The sequence below is a fragment of the Anopheles marshallii genome, chromosome 2, assembly GCF_943734725.1.
Source record: "Anopheles marshallii chromosome 2, idAnoMarsDA_429_01, whole genome shotgun sequence".
Taxonomy (NCBI): Eukaryota; Metazoa; Arthropoda; class Insecta; order Diptera; family Culicidae; genus Anopheles; species Anopheles marshallii.
The window spans coordinates 54,978,603-55,005,848 of record NC_071326.1 but is presented as its reverse complement, the minus strand read 5'-3'; the positions used below and the strand labels follow the sequence as shown (position 1 = coordinate 55,005,848).

Genomic DNA, 27,246 nt, shown 5'->3' with positions numbered 1-27,246 from the left:
ATTGTATGGTTTGTTTTAAATTTTTCAACCAGTTACCAAACACATAGCTATACTGTTAATTACAGTAAACGGAATTGACCATTGTTTTTTATTAAACTAGCGATTGAGTGAAATGTAAAGATTTTCTATTTATTTTTTAGTATCCAACACATCGTCCTTTATCGTCCTTTCCAAGTTCCTGGGAGAATTTTTTGGCACGGCCACACTGATGTTTCTCGGATGCATGGGCTGCCTAGATGGTTTCGACAATGTTACAAGCAACTTCAGTCGTGGCCTTATCTTTGGTTTTACGGTAATGGTGGTAATTCTTACGTTCGGTGTGGTCTCTGGTGCTCACATAAATCCCGTGGTTTCGATAGCTGCATACATCTACGGTGATCTTTCGCACATGGTAAGTTGTAGTTTTAGCGACTTAACATCGTAAATTTCATAATGATTGTATCTCTCCGTTTCAGATGGTACTAGTTTACTTTGTGGCTCAATTTGCCGGCGCTTTGTGCGGTTATGGATTGCTGATGGGTGTTGCTCCCCAGACTTACTTTGATCAAGCGCTAATTGATGGTCACGGGACCTGTGTTACGGCTCCACATGCCAGTCTTACAACATTGGCGGCCTTGGGAATAGAGTTCATCGTCACCGGCATTCTTATATGGGCATGTTGTGGCGTTTGGGATCCACGGAACGCTAAATATCAAGATTCGGTACCACTAAAGTTTGCGCTGCTCGTAGCGTCCATCTCAGTTGCTGCAGGACCCGCTACCGGTGCGAGTATGAACCCTGCCCGAACATTAGCGCCTTGCGTTTGGAACAACAGCTACCATAAAATATGGGTATTAACATGACGCTTATTTTAACAGCATGCATATTCCAACAAAACATATTTTTAATTTCGTAAATGATTCTATTGACAGATTTATTTTGTGGGACCTCCCTTGGCTGGTGTCATTATGCCCATAACGTACAAATATATCTTTCGAAAAGAAGTTCACAGCGATGGAGAACTAGAAATTAAGCCGCCACAAGAACAGGTGTGCGTTTGCGTTGTACATAATAAGGAATCAGGAATTTAACAAGGTCTCAATGTTATGGTAAGTTGAATAAAAACTATTCATGCAATCCGAAAAGTCTTTTACTGTGCTTAATACATACCTGATGAATGTTATTGTTCTGAAGCATTTGGATAATTATCATTAAGTAATATTATAACGACAATCTCAATTACCATTGATGTACAGTGCTATAAATACGCCACTAAAAAGAACGAGTAGAAATTTATTTTTAGTCGTTTAATTTAATCAGAAAAACTATTTTAAAAACCTTTCAAAAGAATAACATGCAGTGCCTATAGATTTAATTAGCATATACTTGTAGCAAATTTTTGGCTTTTTCAGATAAAATATTACTTTGTATCACCTTCTGTACTCTAACGTATACATACGTAAATGAAAATACAAACCAATCATCTTATTCGGCTCCGCAACATTTGTCGATTTTGTCAATGAATACCCGTCTTCCCAACGGCTACATTTTAAATTTGAATCCTCTTTTGCTCGACTTACCCTGTAGGCGAACGAAACTGCATGAAAATTCGAGAAGTGAGAAGAATCCATTCGAAAGTTGCCAAACCAATCATCTTATTCGGCTCCGCAACATTTATCGATTTTGTCAATGAATACCCGTCTTCCCAACGGCTACATTTTAAATTTGAATCCTCTTTTGCTCGACTTACCCTGTAGGCGAACGAAACTGCATGAAAATTCGAGAATTGAGAAGAATCCATTCGACAGTTGGATTTGGCACAACGGTTAATGCACACCTTCACTTCGGTCATTTATTCAGCAAATTTTCTTATGAACGCGTGTTCTGTTCTATAGTGAAAATTATAGACAACTTGTACTTAATCCTGTAGTAAAACTTTTTTTTATTTAAAATTGTCACATAATACCAAACACTTAACATCCCCACATAACAACAAACACTTTAAAATAAATCCATACCCGCAAACAACAAATTACTGCTTCGCGTTAAAGGCGTAGTTGAAGATTTTTGTTCGGAGATATTTTCAAATAAAGTTATAAAAGCATATACTTTTATCGTTACAATTCCGCATTCCTGCATTCAAAATTTCTTTCAAAATTAATATAATATAGAAAAAATAGTTATTACGTGCACAAAACAAGTTGTTGAAAATTTATATCAGATTAAAGTATATAAATTATAATTATTTACAAGCAATTGATGTTATCCCAAACTCTGTGTGTACAGAAAGCATCTGAGATACGCGGTTTTTTGGAAATTTGACAATTAAACTTGTAAAAAATTTTAAAAAAAAAAAATCAACACTGATCAATATAATTAAATGTTTTCATTAAACCATTTTTTTCTTCATTTTTACAGTTTACCGTTTATTAGTTATATTTCACTTATGATTTTCTATTTGTAATAGCGGCATTTAATAGTCGGAACAATAAAATGGTTTAACCAAACACCACAGCTTAAACTGAGCCATAGTACAGCTATCAACGCATTGTTTTATTTTTATTGTATTTTGAGCTAATGAGCATAATGATCCTTAGCACTAGAAGGTCGACTAAACTGTAATACTATTTTTAGGAATTTTAGTCTATTTGCTTCCCACATATGAGAGTTTTCATCGGTAAGAATAAAGCAGCATTCTTTATTACATGTAACGAAACTAAATTTAAATACATTAGTTCGTTTAAAACATGCTTAATCGTTTTTCCAGTTTGTTCACATTCTTTTAATCAATCCATACATACAAAATTTATTCATGAATTAAACATAATCACGATTTTGTTCATATTTTAACTATACAGACATTCCCCGAGATACGCGGTTCCTCTTATACGCGGATTCGGAGATTCGCGGTTTTTTGGAAATTTGACAGCGGAGTTAGTTAATAGCACAAAACCTAAGCAAAAAGGTGTAAAATTGGTATAAAACAGTTCCTTTGTCGTGTAAAACATTTGTTTTTACTTTATTTTAATGTATTCTATCAAAAATAAGCTGGTTTGCTAGATAAATTAAGGGCAGAGAAGAAATTCAACTAACTAACTTTGAAGTATAAACGATTTTACTCCGGGATTCGACTTAGAAATTCGAGATACGCGGATTTTCCCGAGTTATAGCGTTGCGCTATAATTGCGTATCTCGGGGACTCATAAATAATTTTTACTTTTGCGTAGAAATTATAAACCAAATATTTATCTCTTCGCGACACCAATCCCCAATGCAGAAGTGTATTTATCAAACATTCTGTCACTAAATTCATAGAACCTCGGTCTCCAAATGCTTTTCAGTCTCAAAGATGTAACATAATCGGAACCAAACAGTGCATGCATTCACCAAATGTTTTATACCACAACAAACATAATATACGCGAGCAGTACGCGTATTGGCCGAAGTTCACCAAGCTAGACATTCTAAAAATATTCCAGCATTGCTTACACAGCTTACACTTCTGTCTCCCACTCAGCTCTTTCATGCTTACCATTTCTCACTGGCCTCCACACTGCCGACGGACGCTTACATTCCACGCACGCACAATTCTCCGCGAGGTCACACATATGTGTCAGCAGTGCGTTAGCCTTGCATCCCAGTTACACTCCTTATCCCTAGAGCAAAAGGAGGAAACCCAACCTCTCTTACCAATACTTACGCGACCAAACAGTAGTTCTCCGGTACTCGAATCCACGGCAGATTAAGAAAGCATGGCGTTAACGCAACCGTCGACGACATCGACGGCAACACAAGGTGTATGTACCAGTTATCAGCAACGTTCCCCTCAGTAAAGCGGGTTTGCAGGGGCATCGTACGAAGACGGCTATCAGTTTGCTCGTAGCGTCGAACTCGCTAGCAGTTCTAGCCGTAAATCGTCGGCGCTTCGACGGATCCTGGTTGCATCACAGCTCATCTCCGAATAGCAGTTTCTTCGCGATCAGTGCTTTCTGTTCTTGCCACGAGTGGCCGCGTTTCACTTTGCTCCTTTTACGGTGAGTTTCCGAAGATTTGTTGTGAAAATGCTATCACAGTAAGTTAATACCTGTTGTGAAAATGTGTTTATTGCTCTCGAACAAGTGTACAAACGCTATACTCAACAGTTCAAACATTATATTCGGTACAAAAGTTTGACAACTGCACAACCGTCCCAAATTGTTAATCAACCCCCAGGTAAAACCTCTCGCGCTACAACCATTGGCAATGGCTTTGATTTTAAATGGCGACAATGTCGAAACGTACCGGTGAAAACATTTACACAATTACATTTCAATCGATTCACGAGTGCACGGGTGATTTTTTTACCACAAATATACCAGCTATTTACATTTTCTCATCGCCACAATGTTTGTTCGTCGATGACCCAAGGGTAAAAAGGCCACGCGATAGTGAACCAACGCCAACGGCGTCGAAAACGTTAGCTCGGATGAGATTGGGTGAATAAAAAAAACACGATTGAAAAACCATAATAAACGAACACTCAGTAAAGGAAAGGTTGTCAGTTGCGGTGTGGAGTGAAATTCAAACACCGCAGATACGATCGTCGCGGTCAGATCACTGCGAAAAGTGCATTACGTTGAATGCAAACACCGATGCAACCAAATCCTTTTTTCCCGCATCATATGGGACTACTATACGGAACCACTTTACACAAAAACTAAAGAAAAAACAACAGATAATGCATTACGGTCCACCAACACACTACCTTTATAGCAAACAGTAAACGTTACAACAATTAAGTTTGCACTTTTTTAATATCGACACATGGCAGTGGATTTCGCGGGAAGAGTGATTATGCACAACATACTCTTAAAAAATTTACGTAAATACTGCCGGCTGTACAGCAGCGGAGAACTTTCCTATGTAAATTCATTAGCACCACGCTTGGATTGGTTGAAATATGTGAAATTATGACGACAATGTTACACGCGGTTGCATTCCTTTCTTCGCACAGCAAAGTTCGAAAAACAATCAATGATTGCATATTAAATGCATATTAAAAATGATTTAGTACTCTCATCCGATAGAGCTATAATATTCCTCTGCAGCAGTATTTCTAATTCAGCACACATTAAACAACTTTTGAAATATTATCATTGCTCTTTCTAACGGGACGATGAATTGTACATACATGTAGTTGTTGTCGAGTGCTGTAACCGACGTAGCGAAACTAGTCCCACCGTTTGAATTTCAAAATCCAGTTTTCACTCATTTGAATTGGTCATTAGTGATGAATGCGTCAAGTCCTCAATATAAAACTGATAACTCGCACATCATCCGATCGGTCATACAGGTCCTGGTCCGGTTCCAAATGCCCGCGCAAGAATGCGGCGACTCTTCACAACAGATAATGTTCATCTAGCATTCGGATCTAACCTTCGAGGTCGTAACACAACACCAGCGAAACGTTTTCCGATAACCCTTCATACAACCATATCAAACGCACGTCGTACTTAGCTCAAATTGTACAAAACAAAACAAAACATTCATCGTTAACTTTCATCGATCATATTACGTCATCTTTCATTCAAATCTACAAGGGTAACGAAAAACTCCAACCCAGCGTCATAAGAGCAACAAGAAACAACTGTACAAAGGTTGTACCAGGATTGTTCTTGTTTAATTTATCGTCTTCCGATAACAAACTGATACCGCATCGCTAACCGATCAGATTTCTGTTACATTTTAGGGACAACCGCTTCGATAAGACATCAGCACAAGTGCAGTAAAGGTTGACCGTAACGAAAGAATTTAAACACCTAATCTCTTTCTGGCGCATGTTTATTTACAGCGTTTCTTCTAACGTGCACACATTTAAAAGATATGCAATAGCACTAGTTTCAACCGGGTAGATAAAGAATTAGGCAAATATACCAAGCAATGCATGACAGTTTGACCAGAGGAAGATTTTTCCACAGATTCCTATTTACCACGAGGCACGAGGCCCTGGTACATCCACTTACGACGTTGGTCTACTTCAACTATAACGTCACTGGAAATATAAAGCTACCTAGCTCAATAACATGTGATTCTCGGTTCTCGTAATGTTTGACTTGCTTTTATCTTAACAAACATTAACACTTGACTGCAGTGACTTATGGTTACAAAATCGGGCCAATGCCATATGGTTAATGTAGCATTAGAATTGTATATTGTATTATATTGCATACAATTGTATTGCATGTGGTAACACCGTAAATTTATCATTTCAGTTCAATTGTAAGTTTAAAAAGTACAAGGTTGTCCAATTTGTAACACACTTCATCACAGGAACAACAAAACGGGAAAACAAAACTCATACAGCTCATTCGTACTTGATGGGACAACGGCAAAGATCTTTTACATCCCAGCCATAAACCAGTGCAGAAACAGCAGCTCAAACTGCTACTTACTGCCACTTTATCAGCTACTTACTACTGATAAGAAAGATGGCAATTCTGAATTGCACAGATTGACGAACATTATTGGTATCATATAATACAAAAAAAGCCCTTCAACAACATTCGACGGATGAAGGTTGATCAAACACAAACATATGGGTAATAGAAATGAATATCGATGAATCGATGATGATCGAATGAACTTCGATCTTTAACATGTTTCAGAATATAACGATTAAAATTAATATTTGCGTGAAAATTAAAATAAGAATATAGTAAATTATAATCTGAACAGTACTTTTTCTACCTAATTTTACCTAAATTTTACCAAAATAACTAACACATGATCGTTTCCATCATATTTGTTTTTCATTACAGAACAGCACAATGAAAAAGTCTACCCTCGACAATATTTCAGTATTTCTGGCCGAGCTGATCGGCACAGGATTGTTGGTGATGCTTGGTTGCATGGGATGCGTGTCTGGATTAGGCCACACTCCTTCACATTTTGAATTGTGCATTAACTTTGGTCTTATAGTGATGATCATTGTACAAGTTTTCGGTTGTGTATCTGGAGCTCACCTCAATCCAGCGGTTACCGCTGCCGCATGGGTGTACGAATTAGTTTCCACCAAGGTATGCATTATAGTCAGACTTCCTTTTTAAAACTACCCAAACCCGTATTGGTTGAAATCGTAACATAAACAATGAAAATATGTACTTCAATCTATTCCTTTTAAAGATGGCTTTGGCGTATGGTGCAGCTCAATGCATAGGTGCTTTTATGGGCTACGGCATCCTAAAGCTGCTAACACCAGTTGATGTGTTCGATACTGCCTTAGCAAAAGGAGCCGGATTCTGCGTAACACAGCCGAACAGCGCCATCTCAAACATGCAGGCTGTTGGCATTGAATTTGTTGCTACAATGGTATTGATCTTAGTCTGCTGTGGTGTCTGGGATCCTCGCAACGCAAAACATCACGATTCGGTTGCTTTAAAGTTTGGTTTCACTGTCGGAGCGCTGGCCGTTGCAGCGGTATGTAAACTTTCATCCGTAACCTATAAGTAATAAAACACACCTAAATAATTTTCATAACAAATTTTAGGGACCTTACACCGGCGCAAGTATGAACCCTGCTCGTTCTGTAGGCCCGGTCCTGTGGAACGGAGTGTACAATGCACATTGGATCTACTGGGTCGGCCCGCTTGGGGCTGCTTTTCTGACTGCCTTCGCCTACAAGGCTGTATTTCGGCGGGAGGTACCTATTGAACAGCTTAATCACGAGCTAGCGGCTCTTAACACTGACAAATCGAACGCTTAGGTAGCTTATTCTCTCGATTCAAGCTAAATCGTTACCAATGAACGTTTCAACAATTACAAAAAGTACACAACAATTTATACTGTACTGTTTTGTATGACCACTCAACTAATTATCCATTTTTGAGCAGCAATCGCTTACGTCGGTTGTATTCGTAAACACCATGGAAATTAATTTGCATCGTGCAGGGTGGCGTACGCCGTTTAGTTATAAGATATGTTGTTAAAATAAATAATTAGCCAGATCTTGCTATTTCAATTTACATAATTGCACCGCGTGTTTCGAACGTCTACGTGTGATAAATCTAAATTCCTTCAGAAAGCATAATATACAAAAAAGGTTGTTCTATCATGCATCCTCATACAAATCATGCAATGCTCAAAATGATTCATTCTGTTCCTGACTGACTCGGACCTTGGTTGATTTAACTCTCCACACTATTAGCCATCCGAAAATACTTTAGATTCTCAAATAACCAACACGGCACTAGTTATCCATAAGAACCGTAGCAATACAGAAACATTACCTTGTTTTGTATTAATTCATGCTGCCATCAGACTATCCGCATCAAAAAAGTATAATTAAAGTTTTTTCTCGTTTTTTGTTCATAATGACGGTATGTTTGTTATTGGGTAAGCTAAAACAGCGATACTCACACGAATCAAACACGAATTAATTGCAACTGAAATTACAAACTATTTTTTTTAAATCAAAAATAATGTATGATTTTTTTATCATCATTATTGCATTCGAAAAATCTGGATATCTATTAAATTGTTTAGTCCAAGAACGTAGAAAAATACCTGCCACAAATATATTCCATCTATACCTTTTTTCTCTTTGAATTATCTTTTAGCAAAAGATAACTACCATGTTACTTTTATTGTTTGTTTCTTTGTCATTTGTTTCTTTATTTAACAGCTTTTTTCGGGAAAAGCCATTTACCTGCACATGTTCTTTGCCATAACAGCGTCACTGTGCACTTATCATATACTATTATTTTGTGAGGTTCTTCATATTCTGTACTGCAGCATCCATCTATTGTACAAGACCAAGGGATCGGATCTCTATCTATATATGAACTACTTTCCATATTATTATGTACCCTACGCTATGTTACACAAAGAAGGAAAGCAGGAAAATTAATATTGCCCACGATAGGGCAATATAGGCTTTAATGAATAACGTAACAAACAAAGAGGCTAATGATCACTATCAGTCTAAAGTTATGTTGACAATCATCCGCTTATACCATTTCCCGGCATTTTTTTGTGTTTGTGAGAGAATATTCCTAACGTTTGTAAGAAAACTGCTTCGCGTCGAATACGCTAATGGTTCTCAAATAATTCACGATCAACTTTATCCATTGACGTTTTGATTAATCCTTTAAACAAAACGCACCATAAGCCTCCACTGCCTATAAAATCGTTTTAACATCGAGCTTTAATCATGTTTACTAGTTAGCCTTCCCACTAATTACTACCATCCAAAAGTTACCATCCGTGCAGATAATTTTATTTTTCAACTGATTTCATTTTCTCACACTAAGCGTAAGCATTCATTAACTTAATGATATCTCTCAGTTTCTCTATGTGATTTCTGTTGCTTTTTGTTACCCTTACCACCACTATCTCCACTTATCAATAAACCGTCTAACATATTTAGATACTAATTTTATACAAAGCTTGTCAAGCAATACCTTCATTTCTACTACCTTCATGATCATGCATCTTCTCGCTACCATCTTCAGCGTGGTTCCCGCATGTGTGTCGATCGAATTCGTCAATTCCAACCAAGCATGAAACAAAACTTTCCGCTTTACATGTAAGCAATTGAAAAAAAAACAATTAACGGAGTATAATCCTGTCTATACATTGGTAAAAGTTCTACAGCAAAATTGCTGAAGCCTGAAAAAATATTACAGCTTGAATGACAATTGCAATAATTCGTGCATCATGCTGTTGGAAGATGTGAGATTCGTAATTCAGTCACCAAGCGTTCTCATGTCACGCAACAAGAAAAAGGCAAATAGTTTAACACGACACACAATGGAGGAAGCTGATAAACGATGTGAGGAGAAAGCACCGCACAGAACTCTTAATTAATGTACAGTTGTCGATTTCTAGTCCCCCTTTCTCAATCTCTCTCTTCCTCTCTCTATTTCTCTTTCTCTCTTTCGCTCTCTAACTCCCTCTCTACATCGTTCTATTGTTTATGTTCCATTGTTCTTTTGTTTCATTTCATTCATTTCATTTTTCATTTTCATTCCACTAACGTAAATCTTGTCCTCCTCGTTTCTGCAACTTTTATTTCCCTAACACTACTAGCATCCACCAATTTTAGTAGATTACTTCGTAAACAGTGGCCTTTTTATCTCCTGAGCCCGTAACTATATATTTGTCATCGGCGGATATATCACAGCTTAGCACCGAGGAAGATTCCTTCGACTAAAATAAAAGAAAATCGATATTAGCATACAAACTGTAATAAACCAATAAATATCCATTCTTACCTGGAAAATTGAGGCTCCGTAAGGCGTCCTCCATGCGTTCAGTAAGTTGTCTTTACCAGTCGAAACGAACCACTTGCCGCATGCGGCAAATTTCAAACTCAGTACACAGCTCTCATGTAAATGTAGCTGATACTTATCCGGTTTAGTAGCATGCAATACTTCCACATTTGAATTTTCCATTCCAACAGCGAGCCATTCACCTAACAAAACAATTATTTACGTTAGTAAACATCTTTCACTAACAATTACAACCATATCCTTCTTCCAACTTTCAAGCAATTTTGCTTACCCGTTGGACAGTATCCAAGAGAGAAAATTTGCGAACTAAAATCGTGTTGCTGTAACTGTCGTCCTTCTCGAAGATCCCACGAACGTACGGTATTGTCTAAACCACCCGTCCAAAGCTTTGAACCATCGGCACTAATATCAATGCACGATGCTCCATCGGTGTGTCCTGCAAAATAGTGATAAGGGTACAAGAATATTAATATTTTTTTTATACCTCATTTAAAAACTAGAAATTCGACGCGACGACTAGCCATACCTTGGAATTGTCGTACTAGTGTCTGATTTTGAAGATCCCACACGGCAATATTACCATCTGAGCAGCATGAAAAACAAACTTTGGAGTCGGGTGAAATGGCAAGCGCGTAGCATGCAGGAGCATTTGATGTCAATTCAGCTTTGATTCTCGGTGTTGGGCTAGCCAAATCCCAAATCGATAAATTTGATGCTTCTCCTCCAACAATCAACGTTCGTCCATCCGGCAAAAGCTTCACCGAACGAATGTAATTGTCACGTTGCTAGAATTACGGACACATTCAATTATTTAACCATCATTTCTGTTTAAATGAATGCAACGGGTAGGATGATTTCCCACACATTCCATTACACAATCTTTCATTTACCAAGCAATCTAACTGCGACACAGGACTTTTGTTTCCTGGCTGCGAAATATCCCATGCCTTTACGCATCCTTTGCCACCGGTGTACACATACTTTGTTGGATTGGAGATCGTTACTGCGCACACTACTTCACCATGATTCAGGGAGCTAATTTGACGAGCGTGACGAGGAATACCAGGACCAACTAGGGCATCCTGGGGAAATGGCACTGGTTGCATTTGTCCTTCAGCATTTACATGAAATGAATAAGCTCTGCATTGAAGGTCAATAGCAGAATGGAAAAATAAAATATATTTAGCAAACATAAAGAATCCAATGCTTCGCTATACATTTTTAAATATTTGTTTTAAGATACTGACGGTTTACCACCAGGAATACCAATTGGACCGAGGGGAGCACGCATCTGAGGATGCGGATCAAAGGCCAACGGAGCACGGGCGTAGTTATTCAACGAATGTGGCAGATTATTGTGCACACCAGGTCCACCGTATGCTGCCGCAGCTGCTGCTGCCTGCAAATCGTGTGGGGCACCTAAAATGAAGGTTTAGTTATAATATTCGAAAGAAAAGTATTCTTTATTCTGAAAGACATATATCATACCATTCAATGGACCTGCTAGGTACGGTGGATAACCGGGATTCAATACGGGTGGTTTATTTACCACCTTTGGTACACCATTACTTGCAACAGAGTTGGTAGGAGTAGCTGGTTTTGCTATTGGCGTGGTAGGCTTGTCGTCTAGTTTCTTATTCGAAGGAGTCGATGCATTGGATGACGTTCCTATAGCAAAATCATCAACCAATTTAGAATCGTTCAGTTTGCCACACAACTTACTTATTATTACCTGATCGAGGCGAGTGTGTTCCAATGCGATCTCTATCCTGCACGTCCAGTTTCTTTTGCATCATACCATTTTCACGAGGAGATGCTGTACCTAACGATTTTAAAACGTACATTTTAGCAATAATCATCTGTTAATGAACGAAATAGCAAAAGTTATCATTTACCATTGTGATGCTGGTTGGGCATTGGACTCATAGGATTTATCTCCGATGCGTCATCCACCACTAAATCTTGATCCGACTTTTCGCCATCAGACTGCAACGAGTATATGGAACGAGTTAGAATAATTTCGTATGTTGGAATAATAGGAAATATAGACACAATTAGCCTTTAATTTTAATCACACTTACATGTCCCATGTCTTTTTCTTCTTTCTTAACCTTCTTCAATTCGTGTGTTGATTCCGGGGTCCTTGGACGGTATTTATCTCGATCCGAAGGGGAAATTGAACTTCGCTAAAGGATCAGATGAAAACAAAATAAGGCATACTTTTAAATAATGTTTTGTCCATTTTTTCAAACGAGAACCTCCTTAACTTACGTGTCTATCATCCAAAGGCATAATGTTGCTATTGCTACTTTTGGATTCCTCTGGTCTGTGCAATTCCTGTTTATTAAGGATTGCTAATGGGTGTTGTGGAGGTGTGCTACCGAGCGCTAAAGGTCCTCCTAGAGCGCCCGGACCAAGACTAGGATGAGGCATACCGACCGGTATTGGAGGTGCACCATGGGCACCCGGAATTTGTTGTGCATGCATCTGTTGTAGTAATCGGGGTAAATCCGGTCGTTGTTGTTGCTACGGACGTAAAATAAACGACATATTATTTCAGCATTCGATTTTCGAGATTACTTAAAAAAGTTACCCCAATTACGCTGTTCAGTTCCGACATCGTGATTTGCTTCGCCCGTTCAACAGCTGTTAACACCTGCTGCTGATGTTCTTGGGACAAAAACGGCACGATCTGTGTAATTATTGCATTTAGCCTTTTCGATATCTCTGTCTGTGAAAACATGTTCAATAAATATTTGGTGACATGAAGCACAATTAAGTAGTACACAATTTAATTTTTGAAAACAATTATTTAAAACATTCAAAATAACCGTAAATAAACCCCACTCATTTAACTGTATGCGACAGCCTGCCAATATTAACTTTAGCTGGTGTTGATGATATTGATAAATGAACCAAAGCAATCAACATGTTGCTATACATAACAAAAATTGTTAGCAATTACTAGCAGTAGAAAGATTTCTTCTTATTCACTGCCAATCTATATATTGAACCTACACGTTAATACAGTCCATTCCAGCCAGTACTCTATACATCGTCCAGCCCATGGAAGAACAATCCATCATGTGAAGTAATCTTCACATCAGATACAATTTCGTGTTATTGTAAAATCCACAACGGGTATGAACAATTTGCGATTTTACAACATTAATTGGTTGCAGTTGGCATTCAATACGACCTCGTACAATATTGTTTAGTGACATTAACCGGTTCACTAAAATAATTACATGAGGTATCAGAAGAACGACACAATGACCAACGTTATCATCACCGTCATTAGCCAACGCCAATGATTTAGGAAAAAATGTAAAAAAAAATCGCTAGGTCTTACTTACATTGATACAAGTTTATAGCAAAGCAGAACAAACGCCGGCATTCGATCGTCACTGTAAAGCGTCAACATTGCCATATGCACGTCACAAAACCGCTTATACTTGTAGATAGCACGTGCACCAAAGTAGAACTACTTCTTCGCAATAGTACAGTTGTAGGAAAAAGGTAAATACCTTTTTAAATACCCTCAACCGGTGGGACTCTTCATTTAGAATCCGAGTCCAGCACTTGAATGTGATGGGAAGTCATTTTTCCGTGTTTACTTCCGACTCAATTTCCTTAATTCGATAGCTCCGGCATGCGAATCACTTGAGTTTGGAGATGCCCGAACGCAACTTGTAACAACTTACATCTTCTTTTATCTTTCTTACTTCTTTTGTTGCTGTCTGGTACTGAACAGTACGGAAGTGATATCATTAGCACCAACCGTCACCAATTTTGTTTCCTGAGACCCAGATATCCCACGATCGAAATGGCCAATGAAGCCAAGAGTTTCCTCTTGCTTTGCTCCGTCATGATTCGCGCCGTCGAGACACCAATAATAAGACTTGTACATATTTCTAGTATATCTGGATAAACTAAAAGTAAGTTTTTTTCGTTTACAAACGAAATTAATAAATTCTCGTTTAGAAAAATCTATCAACATAAATGAGTTGTTGAAAAACTTTAAAAGGGAATGTTCAACATTCTAGCTAGTTTAATAATTCTCTCTCCTCCTTATTCATATTGTCATCTCCTTGAAGAGGACCTACTTGTCCAGATCACCGTATTTCTTTAGTAGTTTCTTGTTCTTTATCTGCACCACCATCTCAAGAGCTTTAGGTTTGCCAATTATGGCTTACTTTGATTTTTCTTATCTGTAGCCGATTTGATTTTTCTTATCCATCAGTACGAAGGATTGGTCGGAATGGAATTTTGGACCAGACCTGTCGTGTGAAGACCGGCAACGCTACCACTACACCACCGAGCGACCCCTTTTGTTTAGTAAAAATTATAATGTATTTAACACGTGTTGTAAAAACCAGATTCTATCTGCATTGAGTAGTGTCACCACCAACTACAGTTGTATGTACATTCGTTGGTATGCACAAATGAGGATTTCAAAAAGCGATATTGAAAATAAAACCACATATCCCTTTTTTTAACACTCCTACATGATACACGAAGCAATCGACCGAGCTATTCTCTTAATAGAGGCCATAGGGATAGTTCATCTTTACATTGTGCTAGAACAAACAAAAGGACTTGAAGTGAGGAAGCACTGACTTCGTTGCTTGAATTTCCTTCGTCATTTACCACACTTTTTTGATACTATCCTCATCCGACATCCTTCCCACTTCTACACTATCTGATGTGCTATGGAGAGGATAACCTCATACCACAACGACTCCTGAACAACACAGAACCCTTACCCTACCCTTATCCATAGTATCCTTCGAAATATGCATGACCGCACCTCACATTTCATGATCCCACGAAATGAAGGATGATGGTTGATCACTCCCTACCGCCCTACTACAACAGTCCTTTACAACTCAGTGTTCCATCACGGCATACTAGTGACTCATAGCGCTCGTTTACTCTCTTTCCACTTGTCTATCAAGCGGTTTTGGTATTTTTCATTTTTTCAACCGTATACCAGCTTTAACGTACACCACACACTATCGTAATACTCGCTTGCCCGAAAAGATTTTCCTTTCGAGTTTGTGGAAAATTACATCCCAACAAGCACGGTTTGCAGCGACGATATCGCTGTAGTCGTTGCTAGAATCGAAACTGTACACTGACGGAAGCTTTACCTAATGGCATTCACTCTCCATCATTCTCATTCCTGAAAACACATACAAAGGGTAAAGACTACATTTAACAACTCTACACACAGAAGCACAGTCTCTCACCATTGCAAATTTCACTCCTTCTCACTGTTAGAGGTTTATAGCATTACAGTGGGTCGTCTGGTATTCCACTGCGAAGAACAGAAATGCCACCCGAACTCCATTTGGTGTTGGTGCGTTTTTCAGACCATTGTCGATACAACGAAATGCGAGGGTAAGCGACTCTGCGCGACAACGGGCAGGCGTTGGCTATGAATGAAAACGAAATAAACCGCCAGAAGGGACTGCGGGATATGGTAGGAGTCTGTGGTTTGTGGTACATAGCATAAAATAGTTGGAACCAATAGATTTCCCAACGTACATTTTGAGAGCAGATGTGCGGAAGGCAGGTTAGAGTAACTATGTAGAGCCACCGCAATGCTGCGGTTCGGGTGACCGCATCATATAGGATACAAATATGACCACAGAGGAAAACCACCGTCCCCCGCATGACAGAGGAGCAGCAACGAGAGTCTAGATTGTTGTGGCTCGAGCGCATACACAGAACGCTTTTACCAACCTACCAGCCAAACCAGCCCGTGTACATTCATTTCATGCAATTCCTACATTCCCTGTGGCATTTGTTCGAAGTAGAGTATAACGGATTGCTTCGGAAGTCAGGATAATAGCACCATTTTTGAGGACAGGTTTTGAGGGTAAAGGCGCAATCACACAGATCGAAACAGGATGAAAGCCGCACACGAACTTCGAGCTTAGATTTGGTTTAGCTTAGATATAATTTAGAGTAGAGGAAAAGCTGGGGTAATATGACATATTGTCTCAACCACAGCATTCCCCTTATTTAGTTATCCAATCAACGAAGCATTCGATAAATCACAGTCAATGAATCACAGAATCTACAACCAGTTCCACATTTCATAAATTTTAACGATTAGTAAGAAAGGTTATCCACTTTCGAAAATAAAATCTTAAAATGTGATCCTATTTGATCCTACCACTAACGCTCTTGTAAAGCTTCCCAAGAAAAAAAAAGTATTCTGGACGATGATAGTTAATTAGTTCTCTTAGTGATAGAAGTTGTTCATCTACTCTTATCTATCATCATCACTGGAACTCATCTTTACCATTTGATTTGCCCTCGACTATCACAGTGATTTTCAAGTCATTCTTCTTCTTCTTTATCGACACAACAACCTGTCGTTTCTGGCTTTCTTAGACTTTATTTGACCGTAGATGGATAGTCAGTCCTGCGTACGTGGGATTGGTCCGGTCCATTCGTATGAAGACCGGCGGCGCTACCATCATACCACCGGGCCACCCCTTCTAGTCATTCAACGACTAATAATTTATTAAATTCCTATAAGAATTAAACATGTATTCCTTTAGCAGAACAATACCTGATAATTGTAATATTGATTGCCATTTTACTAAATTGATCACTAAACACGATTCACTGCCTTCGATTAAAACTCGTGCCTTAGCAATGCCATGCCTAACAATTTTTTTACAAAAAAAATCCAAATTACTTCATTGGACAAATTTGAAGTCAAATTCAAATTCTGGCTGTAATAGGAACATAAACAAGAAGATACAAAATCTGAAATTATGAATAAGCCCTACAAACCGAAACAAATAACACTCATCCTTCTATGTATATAATTGTACCTAAATTCGATCTCATGATTATATTCCCACACCAATTTACCTGTTTGTGCATTTCAACGTTGAGCCCATATGACATTTCATAATACTGAAAAAAAAAACAGAAGAAAAGTTGTTAGATTTACAAATCGATATCCAAATTTATTTATAAATTACATTACATCTACTAAATTCAATTAAACATGTAGATATTCCAATAAAAAATAATGAACAGTTTTTATAAAACTTTTAAGCATTCATATTTCACAGTCAAGAAGATTTCGAATTCAAGTTATAACAGTTGTCTAGATCTTTTGCGATAGATGACTTTTGAAGCTCTAGTCTAGCTCTGTACATTTTATTTATTAAAGAAACATTTTAACAGTTTTGATAAACATAAACATAGATAATATACGACATTAAAAACAAATGTAATGTACTTTTGTAAAATGTGTAAATAGAACAAATCAGCCCTCTTACCATCACATAGTGTCGCTGCATTTCCGTTTTATCCTGTGCCAGTTTTTCACATTCCATTTTGAGACTAAAAGGAAATAGGAAAACATTGTACTATTTAGAAATTTAGTCCTCTTCACACATCTTTACTTACTTATGGTACTGTGCTTGAAGAAAATTAAACTCTTCCTTTATCCTATCACAGTTTTCAGTTATGGTGAATTTGAATGGCTGTGCGGATTGCGGTGGGCCCTGCAAAGGAAAAAAAACATAGAAATAATTACATAGTAAAATATCATTTTCAAGAAACGGTTTTTCTATACAAGTGATTTTAGCGGTAGTATTTTGAAATATTTTTCATTGTTTTGTACCGTGAAAAAGAAATGTCTTTCGACCCTACGTTGTGTTTTACAATTTATTATTTTAAATAAAATTCGCCGATCTTACACAAAAACGATCTGGCCTCAACCAAAGTTCAGTCACAACCACGCGTCAACCAAGAACAGTACTTTTCTTTCTGTCAAACTGACACCTCTCTCTCTCGCCAGGTTCTATCATTTTGCATTTGATACTTCGGTGTCAAACATTCATAATGAAAGTGTTTAAATTAAGATTAAACAAAATACAGGATAAAAACTTAAAATTTATTTAAATTAAGTTCAAATAAAATACTAGATAACAACTTAAAAGACCGTTCGTAAGGCTTACAGTTTTTAAACTAAATGAAATAAACCTGATCGAAATATGTCTTGACGTGACAAATAAACCTTTAAATTACTTGTCCTGAATTGAACTTGAACAAAAGAACACAGTATCTCGGTTACGTTTTTGGTCAAAACAAACAAACAAAACCGTTCTCTTAAGAATCTTCAAAAAATTTTGTCATCCAAAGCAAAATAACTGCAGTGTAAATTAATAGCAACAGTATATACCCATTTCCATTGTAAATCTTACCAATGGCTCTTTCCTCTCTTGTACTTTGCCCTAGTTACACGCTTTCCAATTTTCACACCAGTTACACCCCAACACCACACATGCCCGTTTTCATGTCTTCCCTCACGTCAGCGTCAACAATCAGCTAAGGCCGTTTTGCCGACTGACTGTGCGGCTACAACCGGCAAGGCACAGGGCAATAAGAAACTTGCTTTTCCACCCCTATCGAAAGCTTACCACACACCAATGGAAACAACAAAAAAAACCTACTGGAAGCCGCGGCTGGTCCCAATTTAAGGGTAAACAAATTTAAACCCATCTTCCAGTCCTCCAGTCCGCTGGCTTACCACCCAGGTGTGTGTTTGTATGTTTTCCGTGCGCGTGCATTCAAACAATGAATTATTTTCCCCTTCCCGGACGTCGGGCCGCTGACACTATACATTTTAAATGTTTTGAACCCCTCGTTTCTTCGCCCGTGAATATAACATTATCCAAGAAAACGTTTTCTATGACTATGATATCGCGTTAACAAAAAAAAAACATATGCTGTCCGAAAAGGAAGGATGAAGAATTGCAAAATACTTAGACGTACACGCAGGAATGAAACATGTGCAACGGTGAAGTAATTGTTAATTAAGAAGGTTGTGCACGGGACCATCATCATCGTAATCATCATTACCATCATCAACGATCGGCGATCGTTATGCAACAATAAAATGGGTCATGGTGACGTCCAAAACGTCATATGTCCTACATCATTCAATTACATTTTCCCATTCTAGATGTTTCGTTCGACCAGATGTATCGAGAGATACGGAAAATCCAATACCAATACCATAACCAATGTTTGCGACGCTAACCAGACGCTCAGTTTAATCCGGAAATTATTATCTGTGAAACGGCACCACCCTCCGTGTGCAAAGCCCGTTCCGGTATTTAGAATCACGAAGGGTTCCCGAACATGTTCACGATACATACACACGCATAAACGAACGCACGCACGCAAGGCGATAATATAATATCAACCACGCGCTTTCGATAGGGGAGAGTATGTCGTACACTGGAAAGGGCAAAACACCCATTGGGACAAACAAAATCATCCCCTAAAATCTGTTTTTTTTTTCGTCCTTTTTCCGTACCATTTCGCGTGCATCCCATCCATCTGAAATTAATGCGGTCTATTTTCTCTTACTGTATTCAAAATCGATTTATCACCCAGTGGTCTTGCTCTTGCCCTCCAAAATCACCTTCGTACTTTTTTCTATCCTACTCTTACGTATGTCTTTTCTAGCTAAATATTGATTTCATTATTTTAACCCCAAACCATTCAAGGTTCAGTGATGCCAAACAACTTTCAGGCAATTAGGATACGACATAAGACCTACGGGAAACGTGTTTTTCAACGTGTAGCGTTCCAAACGTCCTGTAATGTTTTTTTTTAATGAAAATCCACAACAGATGGCTTAACGTTCGTCGTTCGAAAATCCGTTTGCCGTTCTTCATTTGTAGTTTATACCAGAGGTCTCCAAACTACGGCCCGCGGGCCACATGCGGTTTTCGAGTGCCTACAAAAGCGGCCCGTGACGCAGTCGTTGTTGTTCATTTTAAGAAGTTGTCTAATTGTCTAAAAAGTTATAATATTTTGTAACTGTTCAAATATTAATAACTGTAATAGTCTGTTACATTAATTGTGAAAAATAAATCAGCGCAATCTCGAGCGCATCATCTGTGTAAATTACCCGTTAGATAATGCGTTAGTGGCCCGCGGATTGAAAAGTTTGGAGACCCCTGATTTATACCATTATGAGGAATCAATAATTATTTCTTGGTTTTGTTTTGTTTCGATATCCACACGCACTTCATACATCGATATTGTCGTATTTTCCCGTGTATAAGAGATCTCTTATATCTTCATGCAAAATTTAGAAAAAAGCTATGCGACAATAAATTAATAATTTAAATACCATGAAATTTCCTAGCATTCTCATGTGATAAATAACTAGGCAAATTTTCATCATCATCAGTACAATAAGGTTGCTCGCAATTGACATTGCCCTTTGTGCCATTCAAGGCACTGGAGATGTTACACTGCTTGCAAGATTAAATGACATGATGATGTCCAAGCTGCAAGCAAGCTGCATATCTCAGCCTCACGATTGTTGGTTTTCTCCTTTGGCAGATTATAATGTTGTTCTAACATTATGGCTAGAATAAGGCGAAAACAAGGCGAAAATGTATGGAATTCACACAACATTGCTGATATATTGTCACCAGGCATAGAAATTCCTTCCATATTAGGATGCCATCCATAACGGAACCCTAATGTTACATCTTTTCCAATATTTAATTCATATCAGTTAATACACCCACGCCGGATGTGATGTACAGAAAGTAAAAAACTTAAAATAATTCCTACGCCACAACCATTTCGCAAACATATACACCACCATTACCGTTGGCAAACAAAACATAAATCAACTATCAATCACATATAAACGGTACGTCCCATTTGTTCCGCCGCTTCAATGAAAAACAAACATGCAAACAAAAATAATATTGAATGATTCATGCGTATTTCTGCGCTGATGTTAAACATTGTTCACTCTTTTATGTACTTCTTCACTGTGATTCCATTACCTAAATACCCCCGACAGTCCTAACCACTCGTCCTGAAAACCCAATAGAAGAGAAGAAGAGAGAAGAGAAGACGCCATCTACTGTCGTAGCGTTGTAAAAATTACGTAATTATAATATTACAGAACACAACAGAAGTATTGAGGTAGTGCGTGACGGATGAAGCTCCTTGGAGGCCTTGGATCTCGGTACCCCCACAGCCGCTTAATCCTCTCTATGGATAAACCGCGACTTAAGGTAGTAGCTTAACAGAGATTGGATAACAAATAAGCAATTAACGTACCGATCAAATTGTGTGTATCGGTCAATTGGCATAAAAATATTTAGCATGGTACTGGTATAGCTAACTGGTAATGGAACACAATTTGTGCTCAAAAATATTGATTAATTGATGTATTGTAGAAAAATAACAAGTTGATGTTCCTCTTCTCTATTTTCCCCCATTGGGGTTTAACCATAGGACTTAATGTTAACTCGCCTCATGTTTCTTACGAACTGGTTTACGACATTTATGATTTACTACTTAACTCTTTCAATTCGCTTAATTAACGTATTTAACGGATATCGGTGACATCTTGCACACTGATTAGACTAGTGCCAGCAACCAAAATCACCGTACCGTTCAGATACCGTTTAATGGCAATTAAAGGCAAAGAGGAATTTTTGCAACTGTTTCATTACAAATTTAAACACACGGAACCCGAAATTCATTTCTATAAATTAATTTATACTGCAATTATGTATAAAATCTGTCAAACTATCCCCAAGGTCCCGTTTCTAAATTTCGGAAGGAAAACCATTACTTATCCCAGTAAATACGATACAAGTTAAACTTTAGGTAGTTTGAGGTCCTGCTTTCGGTCCGTTTATATAATACAGAGAACATTTTGAAGTAATGTTCGGAAATCAAATTCATTATGTATTGCCTGCATTATTCATATATCTTGATCTATTCGTTCAAGGCTTATCAGACATAGAGCTACGCTTTGTGCAATTCTTCGCATTGTTACAATTAACATGTCATAATTCGGTACAGATGTGCAAACGATCGACATCAGTTGCTGCCTTTAAACATGGCATGGCAATAAACGTATAAAAGAATGCTGACATGAGAGAACTTCAAGCAATAATGGAAGAAAAAAAACATATACAAACTTCAAACATGTCTACAGTACAAACCAACCTCACACGTATGGCTTCCCCCACAGAAGAACAATTTTACTTCCAATAGCAAAACACTTGAACAAACAAAACATTTCCTCCACGAAACGTACAGCGTGGCAAACGGTGTTGCAGACACTAAGGGAAACAAGCAAAAAAAGATGTTTGGTTCAAACATCCTAAAACCCAATTTTAGCTCTGCTCATACTGGTTTATTTCAACTCATTGACGAATTTTTAACTCGTTTTAGATTCATTGCCTGAGGCACAGTATGAACCACGAAACTAATGGTAATATAAGCAAGGGAAAAAATAAAAACACCACATTTTCTATCTACTATCTGGATTGATCAAAACATTGCAACGAAACCAAACAAATTGTTCAAATTGTGTTGGTGGTGATGATGACGTTCGGGTCGGCTCGCTGGTGTATTTGATAGTGGCACCGGTGTTCACACGACCGGACCGACCCGAAATCCCCTTCAAACACCAATCCCCCGTACACAGGACTGGCTACTCACAGCTAAGGGTAAATAAAATCAAAGAAAGTCAGAAATGGTAGACCTCTTGCGGGTTTTTGTGCTGATCAAGGCTATTGAAGGAGACAAGGTGGTGGAATGTAGAGTATTTTGACAAGTAAGAAGACGAAAAACTAGAAGGTGCATTTGACAGGGGAGGGTGCGTTTGACAGCCTGCAAAATCCCTCAGAAAAGATACACCGGCCATTTGAATTGCAACGGTGTTTCTCTGTTCGATTAAAATTAATCATTTCTATGTTTTTCTTATTGTAAATTTACACAAAATTTTGCGCTTGAATTGGAATTAATGATAGTAACTAATGAAGTATAAAAGAGAATGTCCGTTGGGGACGGTTTATCTTGTTAACGCTATTGGTGAATGCAAAGTTGCTACCAAGCAAAACTGTATCATTTACATCCAAAATAATTTGAGGAGTGAAAAGGCATGAGTGAAACAGTTTTTGATGATGATAACATTTCATAACATTTCGTACAATCATTATCTATCGATATCGATTAGCCACAATCGTCCGTGAAATGTCCCTTTCCACTCGATCTTAAGAAAGTGGCACTCCCAAGGATGAACTCGTGCGCAGATTCAGTTATAACGAAATGAATGCCTTCCGATTAATTGATGATTTTTAAACGAAAAGAACCATATGCTGGTACAGTACAGTAACATCCTTTCGTTCATATTTAGCACTGCCACCATTTGGTTTCAAGTCATACATTCGGCGAACCACACCAAAAATTTTGTTGACCACAATGCGTCTGGACATATAAATCAAGCATATACTGCAATATTCTTATTTTTTAATAGATAAGCTGGTATCAATTACCTAGCAATGAATTGAGTGATATATTCTACAAATAATTATTAAATTTCCCCTTCTCAAATGATACACGTCCTATACGCTTGAACCGCTTTAACTGTAGTTATAAACGTATGACCCCACACCCACAAACGTCAAATTATTGGAAGAAGAATTTTGCGGAAAATCGTTAATATTCAACCTTGTCTCCTTCAATAGCCTTGGTGCTGATAAAGAAGTAGAATAAGTATCATGACGTTCAAACTTATTTACAAATTTCTGTCATAGACTACCATTCTTACACTACACCTTCCGCGCTCTTATGCTTACCACCGAGAAAGCATGTTTTCAACACTGTCAATTCCAGCGTGTTGATCATATCTTGCAAAGACAGGAAGAAGGAAGCAACATAAACCAACACCAATAGCAAGCGCACCGGAAGTCGAAACGGAAGCACGTTAAAAAAATGGAAATAATATAGGTGAAAAGTCTGGAGGAAAACAAAACAGAACAGTCTCAAACAAACAAACGCACCCAGAAGAGCAAACGGAAGCAAAAACAAGCACAAACTTTTTACCATCAACGTTCGGGGGCGTTTTTTTGTGCTGGAAAAAGAGCCGTTCCTCAATCTACGGCGTTTGGTCCTATTTGCCTTCTAAACATCTCACCGGCTCACCGGTATGCTTTCCCGCAACCTTTTCTTTCTGGATGTTTCTTCCGCGCGAAGCTTGGAAAGAACATAAACAATAAGCAATATAATTATTTTGAAAATGAAAAGGAAATAAACCCTTGATCTAAGATCTACAGTACTACGTCGTACGGAAATTTAAAAAAAACACTACTGCATTTTTCTATTGCAGGTATGTGGCAAAACGGCGAATAAACCTAATTTGTTTACCTCGCAAAGTGTCATATACTATTATTTTATGAAACAACAAAGCAAAACAAAGAGCCTCAAAACCTATTTTGTTCAGCGCAAACTATGACTGCAACTTCATCACTTAATAAAGAGATTTCGTTACAATTCTTCATTGTTTGATTAATATTATAAATGACGTACCAAAAGGAGTTCAAGAAACAACGTAACCCAATGCCGACAACCCATACTTTGTAGCAAAGCAAGCAGTGATGAGCAAAAGGAAAAGAGCGCTTATGCTGGAACCGAAAGGCCACAACAACAAAACCAATATGGCGTGACGACGCATTTGCTCGCCTTGCGCTAATCGGCACCGTTAATTAAATACAGCCACCTGCCTCCCTGTCCACCCGTCGTGTGCTACATCTCTGGCGGCCGCCAAAACTTCTTCGCCTTCCACAAACTATTCTTTACACTCGTCCCTCCGCTTCATCCACCCACGTATACCCTTTCTCGAGCATCTCTTGTACATAACAACAACAAAAAACCATTCACATTATTTATCTTCTACCAACCACTCTGCCGTCCTTCCCTTTTGACGAATACTCGTTTCTTTACCTACATTTACACCATTCAAATGGTACGCGGCCCGTATCCTACAAGACCGTGAAGCATAGAACATCCCACCCTTTTTCCGTTTTATTCGTGTTTCGTGTGTTTTTTTTTTTTTTGTTTCTTCCTACACGCATCCTCATTCCCAGCCGCATCCTAAACTTACCTAAGCATACTTCAAAATTTTGACGAGGACGGAACAGACAGCGGGGCAAGAGAGTGAATGGGATGCAATAGCTTAAAGATCGAATTAGAAGAGGTTAATTAAGACCCAACAGGAAGGTGCCGCATGGGAGTGTGCGAGTCTCGCATTTGTGGCGTATTGCTATATATTCTGTTCTCTTTTACTTTATGTTATCGTATTACGATCAAACGCACCGTAGCAATAAGGTGCACACTGATATTTTACCGAGATTTTCTTGTGCTTTGAAAGGACTGAGCCGTCAACAACTGTATGTAATGAAATTAAAACTACAAGTTGCGGTTCAAATAATATTTCAATTATAATTCAAGTATTTCAAGTGAGCCTTATTGATATTGGTGTACTTTTGCAATGTATCTGCATGCTTTTTGAAAACGACATGAACCAAGAAAGCATTTCCATCTGCCACGCACAAATTAACCCATTTTCAGGCATTTTCCAAAAGTTTTATTAGTATTTCAGATTGAACGGAGTATAATTTCAGTATACGTTTTGTTCTTAACGCCAGACCAGGATTAGGAAAGCATAAAATGGAATTTCAATAAACAGAATTCGAGCTGTAAAATAACTTTATCGATAATTCATTAAATCATGAAGTCATCGACAAATCATTATAGCCCGTCAATGTTTTCAATTTTAACTCATGGAAAAACACATTTTTATAGATAATTAGCTAGCTTGGCGGATTCCGTTGTACTTTCAAAAAAACTGTACTTGATTTAAAAGCTGTACTTTTTAAACTAACCATATCAGACGAAACCATATGATAAGTTTGCCTTTAAAGTCAGTAGCATTTGGTGGATCAATTTTGGTTGCTTGTGTAGTGTTTTCTAGCGTGCAAAGTACGCTGATCGCAGTACGGCAAATCGAGTCAAAAAATCAAACATCATCATCAAAAAAATTTAAAACTAGCATACTAAAGGATTCGATATGGTTTTGATTAGTTTTTTTGCGCAAAATTCCAAGACACTAACAAAACAGTAAAAGTTTCGTATGGAAAATTGTATGCTATTTCTTATGATACATCGACATTTCCAGATTTCTAAATAAAAATAATGTCCCAGCCCCTTATTTTAAGACATTCAAGGACTCTCATGTCATTGTCATGTGTCTCATGTCCGAAGTCTTCATAGCCTTGAGATACAATGGATGATGGTTTTCGTGCTATAGTGTGCCACAATTGTGCTATGATCTGCTGCGATCGTATTGTGCATGAGGCCGTTGAACTGTCATTTGTTTTGGTTGTTTTCATTGTTGCATGCGTTGTTTTAATATCTTCACAAATCCCCCAGACGCACCCCCTACACACATTTTAAATTTCATTTATCCTTATACAAAAAATCATCAAATTGTGGTTCTTCAAGGTATAGTGTATTGCAATGAAATTAAAATTACTAATGACTAATAGCCTATTCACGTGGGTACCAGTTCTTGATGTAAGCCTATGTGTTTAAGAAGATCACTCACCGGATGACGGGCCGCGACCGCTGCCGCGTTAATGCCTGAATTTGGATACATCTCCGGTGGCGGCGTGATTGTTACGTTGCAAATATCCTCTGTACAATTGCAGTTTAAACGATCGTCTTACACAAACAAGCTGAGCACTACACACGGTAGTGGGGTTTGGCTCAGCTCCAAACTTTCACATCCAAAACTTTTCACGTTCAACTTCACACAAACGAGAGAACACTACACCGTTTTCCTTCTAGCAACACAACACTATTGCATATACGTTAAATGCAGGGTTGGGCTGGGTTCACTGCACTATAGTAAAACAAAGAGGAAATTGGAAAAGAAATTTGTGAGACTGTACTAGAGGACAGGCTTGGAAAAATAAGAAACCCTTTTGATCTCCAGAGACTACAGCTTAGATATGATGGTTTTTGTTTCGATATGAAAGTCCGTCTATAATGCCCTGTTTACGTGTATAATAGACATCACCTCAAATCCAGCACTACAAAAAAAGTAAATATAACACGAGGACCC

General features: G+C 38.1%; 2 protein-coding genes across 2 annotated transcripts; one reads left to right on the top strand and one right to left on the bottom strand.

Moving 5' to 3' along the window:
- The first annotated feature begins 3,731 nt into the window (after window positions 1–3,731).
- LOC128719297 (aquaporin-like) lies at window positions 3,732–7,720 on the top strand. The gene is given in 4 exon segments (XM_053812921.1): window positions 3,732–4,013; window positions 6,777–7,034; window positions 7,141–7,434; window positions 7,505–7,720. Coding segments are annotated over 4 exon segments (1,050 nt in total).
- Window positions 7,721–10,056: 2,336 nt separating this feature from the next.
- LOC128709271 (protein groucho-like) lies at window positions 10,057–26,778 on the bottom strand. Its single transcript, XM_053804259.1, has 16 exons — window positions 26,728–26,778; window positions 17,688–17,785; window positions 17,558–17,621; window positions 17,142–17,186; window positions 12,841–12,978; window positions 12,519–12,773; window positions 12,329–12,433; window positions 12,143–12,233; window positions 11,980–12,069; window positions 11,736–11,915; window positions 11,495–11,666; window positions 11,138–11,387; window positions 10,774–11,032; window positions 10,519–10,683; window positions 10,230–10,429; window positions 10,057–10,164 (listed from the first exon to the last, which is right to left on the bottom strand). Exons 1-16 carry the CDS (start codon window positions 26,776–26,778, stop codon window positions 10,057–10,059), a joined length of 2,271 nt encoding a protein of 756 aa, XP_053660234.1.
- Window positions 26,779–27,246: the final 468 nt, after the last annotated feature.